Here is a 5,852-nt window from a genome sequence, read left to right on the forward strand (position 1 = left end):
GCGGAGGAGTTGCATTCAAAGGGATTTTCAAGTTATTTAGAAAATAGGGAGCAGTTGTGGGGATAAATAATATTTTTATGTTTATTTTAATTTGGTGGGGAATATATTACAGGTGCTGAAGGGGTTGAAACAAGAATTTAAAAGAATAAAAATCAGGTTGGATTAAAATAAATTATCTAATTAGTATAATTATAATTATTAATTCAAAACAAATTTCATGTTATTCAGTAACAGTAGATGAGACATGGGTGCTCAAATTGACATTTATGGGATTGATATTACAAGAGTAAGAGAAACTGCTTCTGGGTGTCATTCTTAATTAGAGTTCATGTTGGAAACCACATCTATCGAACACAAAGTAAAAATTATCAAAAACAATAGCTCTGTTACGCAGAGTAAAAGACACACTGGATTAGATAGCACTATATCAGGCATCACCAAATGGTGGACCGCGGTCCGGACCCGGACCGACAGATGGTTCGGACCGGACCCAGGACCAATCTATGATGATTTTTTTTCAAGGGCGCATTCGCAAACGTTGACGCTGCAATTCTTGTTAATGCGGAAAAGGCGTCACTGATTTGAGCCAATCAAATCTTTTGTTTACGATCCACTGCCAATTGCGGAGCAGACCGGAATAGAGTGCTGCTGACAGTTTGCCGTGCTAAAAGGTTAGCAAGGTTGATGCGTGTTGTTTTAAATGAATGGACGGAGAAATTTAGTTGCGTTCTTGCTGCAGCAGATTCAAAACCAGGGTGCATCATATGCTCTGAAACCGTCGCAACATTGCGAAGCGCCACTACGAAACAAAGCACCGCCCTTTTGTGCAACGTTATCCGCTGAAGTTTGAGGTGAGCGCAGGCAAAAACATCGAACTTCGAGTGCAGTATAACAGATTTTTACATTTTTCGTTTACAGCCCATGCAAACAAATGTTCACTAAAAGTACCTTGGATTTTGGGGAAACATAAAAAACATTAAAAAAAACATTCAGTGATGGGGAAGTTGTCAAGGAATGCTTAAAGGCAGTTGCACAAACATTATTTAAAGGAAATAAAAAAAAGCCCAGATGTGTGAAATAATCTACCAAATCCCAATGGCCCTGACTCCGTTCCAACCCAGATTTAAGTCACTGGCAGGGCAGTCACAAACTCATTTTTCTCATTAAGAGAAGTTAAAAAAATATTCAAAAGGAAAGGTGGCGTCAAAGCTCATTTTGAATTCGTTTTTGATGAGGACAGCCATTTTTATTGATTATGTACTGAACATGTCGACCTGTTTGGATAATTAGGCCTCAATGCTTAGGACTTGATATATTTCAGCAGGAGATATTTTACTGTTTTTTTCCTGGAAGTGGCGCCCTTAAATTCCTGGAGCCACATTTTCTTGAATGTGAAAACGCCTTATATTTGTTTGACTGGCAAAGGTGTTTAATGGGAACATTGCTAAATATTTAGTATATAAGTGTGCTCTGTTAAAAATGACTAAATATTAAAACTATGTAAAAATATGAACATATGATAGACATTAAGGGAAGTTGGACTTTGGTTCTGACCTTTGAATTGGAAAAATTTTAGTCGTGGACCTCTGTGACTTTTAATTGAATACCTCTGCACTATATATATCTATATTTAATATAACGTTATGAGTGTTCCATATATGACCCATTGGATTGACACATGGGGAAGGCCTGCAAAGCATACAGGCAGTCAATTTTTACTTTACAAAAAGGGTCCATAAAATAATAGAATAGAAAGCAATATCGAGAACCAACAAATCCACTATTTTTGCAATTAAAATGAATAGGATTTCATGAATTAACAGATAATAGTGTTCTTCAATTTATGCTCAAATACACACCAAACGATGCAAATCATTAGTTAAGCCATTTTGAAACGCTGATACCCTCAGTCGGAATTTGATCCTTGCATGCCTGACATGTTGCAGAACACTAACATGTTGGAAAATATGTCTATTTTATGTTATTATAGAGGAATTTCTCTCATGAGTTTAACCGTTCTTGTGTCCCTCTTGTGTTGTTCCAGTTTTATTATATTATTGATTTAGCTCACTTTGCTTGTGGCTTGATGCTCGGCTCGGCTGCTTAGCACGTGACTGCGGCCATCCAGAATGGAGTCGTTTTAAGAATAATGTTCTGAATATTACAGTTTGAAAACTGACAAGTTTAAGACTACTTATTTTGAGACTATTGTCATTGATATGGGCCTACTATTATTTTAGTAGTTTTCCAAATCTGGTCACGTAAAATGTTCCTGTTCTATTGGCAGATATTATTTATTTTACTTGTGATTTTTCTGAGTTAATATTTTTTCCCTTTATAATTCCAGACAAATAGGAGTGGAAAACACTGAGGCCCTGAGTGGCCAGCGGCCCCTATGTTTGTTTCCATACAACTCATCCTTTCACAGCCCAGTTTGTCTCTTTTCCTAACACTCCTCTACTCATTTCACGGTGTGTGTGTGTCTGTGTTCCCTTTGGCTGATAAACATAGCTGGTTGTTTGGTCTACTATAGTTTACTTTCCTTGCTGCCTACTCTCTGTGGGTTGTTGTTAATTTGATTCTTCTTATGCTGCTTGAAGTAAATTTTTTAGGGATCCATTGGCATAAATAAAGGTCAATGAAGGAATTTGTGTTCCCCATAAGAAAATATGAACCTTGATTGGGTCAAAGTGACGTCATACTGCAGGTATATATCTATATATATATATATATATATACACAAGAACTCCGAAATTAGAAAAAAAAACGTCCTCTTTAATTCGATAATGTTGAGGAAAAAAGGCGAAACTACAGTATTTGCAGTTTGTCAAACATGATGAACGCTGATTTAGAAATGACATATCATCTTTGCAAAGATTTACTTCATGATCACCGGGAGTAACTGAAGTACCGTTGTAATAATAATAAATAACAAAAAAAATCACTGACAAAGCGAATATTCCTTTCAATTGTCATGGATTAACTATTAATTCATTGATGCTTGCATTAGAAATGAGATGGCATATGCTGGTCGCGGTATCTACATCTTACCAGTTGTAGGAGACTCTGTGTCAGACCCTCAATAACAAGTACAAAAGTACAATCGCGAGCTTGACGGCAGTGTTCAACGTTAATTGTGCAAAAATGACTCCTCTTCGACAGAGATGTTCTAAACCACATTGTAGGGCTTCCGCTTCTTCATTTTCTTCGTGTGACCGTTTGGCTGTTGGCAAACAACGAAACGATACTTTTTCGCCATCTACTGGCTAGGAGCTAAATACAGGGCGCACCGAAAATTGTAAACACTTTAGCAGATGACTCGATTGTTTTTTTGGGGGGTTTTTTGCACATTAAACCCATTGAACCAAATGATGGCAGCCAAACTAAATATTAAATACATTCTAAAATGCAACAAGTATTAAAACGCAGCTGAAGTGCAAAGACATTTCAGTCGGGAGTTTCAAAAAGAACCACCAACACTAGTTACACAGTTTTTTCACAGTGTGTTACCACCCCCTATTGGGGAACGTTCAGAACTTTTTTTTAATGCTTTATTGAACATTTTAAACAGACAATACAACAGCATCACAAATTCAGTTCAAATATCAAACCATTATATAAAAGTCACAACAAAGGAAGGCAATAAATGTAATAAATAAATAAAATAAAATAAAAATACACAGTAAATCAGGAACATTGTCTTTGGATATATGAAACTAAGGTTTTAAAGGAAAAAGGCATTCAAAAACGTCAATATCTTGTTGCTTTTTTGTTGGTAATTAATTTAATCGAGTTAAATGTGGATTTCAACTAAGAGGAAAGGCACACATCTGGGAGGGGATTTTGAGAATTTCTGTTTGTAAATAAAAAAAATGCATAAAGAATGATGAAATTAATTAAATATGCAAAATTGTTATCATTTGGGTTCCTATAATAGCAAACATCATCCTTCAGATTAAGAACACAGGGGGTTTCAGATGGTTTAAAGAAATGAAGCATTAATTCTGACCAAAATTGCTTTGTGATCACGCAGCCAAAGAATAAATGAGATATTGTTTCAGTGTCATTCCCACAGAAGGAGCAAATATTGCTAATATCAATGAATTTGGAAATGAAGGAATTTACCGGATATATATTATGTAAGGTATTAAAATGCATTACCTTGGCTTTATTACTAATACAGTATTTATAAGGTAAAAGCCATGCTTTTTTCCAATTTATGTCCACAATCTGAGAATTCCAAAAATATTTCCCTCTAGGCACAATTTTGTTATTTTTTAATAGAATCCGGCGGATATGCTTATTATTACATTTTATGTCGATTAATTCAATTCCATCTAGTGTTAGAATAGAATCTGTCAGAGCATGTTTACTATATTTTAAGTGGGTTGCCATAAATTGAATTAGGAATAGCACGCACTACTAAATTAAAGATTTTGAAAGGAATTGGAAGTTGTGTACAGACATGAATTGCTCATAAGATAGCATATTACCCGATTCATCAAATAAATTTAGGAGGTGATTAATTCCTTTTTCCGTGCCATTTAAGAAGAAATGAGACTTGTTTATAACAAGGAAATGAGAGCTGTTCCAAAGGAGAGTTTTATGAGGTGAGAAATTGCGGACAAAGGCCAATACCCACGCAAGAAGGGCCTGCTGATAAAAATTGGAGAGTTTGATAGGTAATTTGTTTGGCAGAAAATTACACTGAAGAAGTTTAGTGGAAAATGTTATTAGGAATAAAATATCTGATTGAATTTGGATTTGAGAGACAATTCGTTTAACCAGGTGATCCTAAATGTATGCAATTGCCTATTCTTGAGTCTATGGGATTTATTTTTTCAAATGAAATCTAAAAATATCTTATTTATTTCAGTGAACAAGGCGAGATAAACCCTCTGCTTTTGAGAGGAGTACCCTTCCTATTACAGACAAGTTCCTTTGGAGCCATAAGACAAATATCTGTCGAGATTTTTCAAATCCGTCCAAAAAGTTTAAATGCTGTCTAACGATAAAATTTTTAGAAATGAAAATTTCTAAAACCCTATAGATATAAATAAATAAACCATTATGTTCTGCCATTGTGTTATGTGTTTCCTTTGTCTGTTAAGATAACACATTTGTGTGAGTCTTTAGGCTTTGTCAGCCTTTAAATCTCATTTAGAAGTCCTTTCAGGACATAGATAATGCTCACTTTAGATGAGCTTGTGGAAAATACTTTATTAATGAATGGTAAGTGCTTTGTAACCTCCAAAATGAATGAACTTCTGTGTTAATAAGTGTTAATAACACATTAGTTGGAAAAGAAATATGTATGTTTTTATAAAACGTAGACTGATACTTTGTAACAAATAGAACATGTCTGATTAGTCCGTGTATGAGAGCATGCATGTATATCTAATTTTTTAGTAATTTGCGTACGCTTTCCAAATTATCTTACAATCTACTAACGATTTCTATAGGACTGATTGGTAAATGTTGCAATATATAATTGAGTCATGTTGAATCTGCCAATTATAAAGTATGAGAATGCAATCATGAGGCATGTTACGGATGAGCTTATTAATAATGAGTAAACATTTAGAACTGTTTATTAGCTACATACTAGTAAAAGAGTGGAAGAGTTTAAACCTGGCTAGTTTTATTCGATGTCCTGCATCTTGTGTCACTGTTATTCTGTGGAATGCTGAGTGTGTGGCTGGTGAAGCTGAACAAAGAAAGTGAAAGAATGTGAAGGTTTGGGAGGTTTTAGGTTGGTGCCTGGCGCAGACAGACACCTCGAGCGGGAAGGGGTCGACAAGAAACTGGACCCTTCAATCACAAGCAGGAGGAGCCACCACTTGAAGAAAGAC

At 35.2% G+C, this 5,852-nt stretch overlaps 1 protein-coding gene across 1 annotated transcript in view; it reads right to left on the bottom strand.

The window, feature by feature from the left end:
* Positions 1-3,221, bottom strand: part of LOC148328378 (putative peptidyl-tRNA hydrolase 2) — a 70,151-nt gene extending 66,930 nt beyond the window's left edge. The window contains exon 1 of the mRNA XM_088308962.1: positions 3,052-3,221. Within this exon, the coding sequence (XP_088165088.1) occupies positions 3,052-3,180 (129 nt within the window). The 5' untranslated portion in view covers positions 3,181-3,221. The remainder of the gene's footprint in view (positions 1-3,051) is intronic.
* Between the last annotated feature and the right edge of the window lie 2,631 nt (positions 3,222-5,852).

The sequence above is a fragment of the Idiotropiscis lumnitzeri genome, chromosome 11 (genome assembly GCF_059441095.1).
Source record: "Idiotropiscis lumnitzeri isolate Australia: NSW breed Sydney's pygmy pipehorse chromosome 11, RoL_Ilum_1.0, whole genome shotgun sequence".
Classification (NCBI taxonomy): domain Eukaryota; kingdom Metazoa; phylum Chordata; class Actinopteri; order Syngnathiformes; family Syngnathidae; genus Idiotropiscis; species Idiotropiscis lumnitzeri.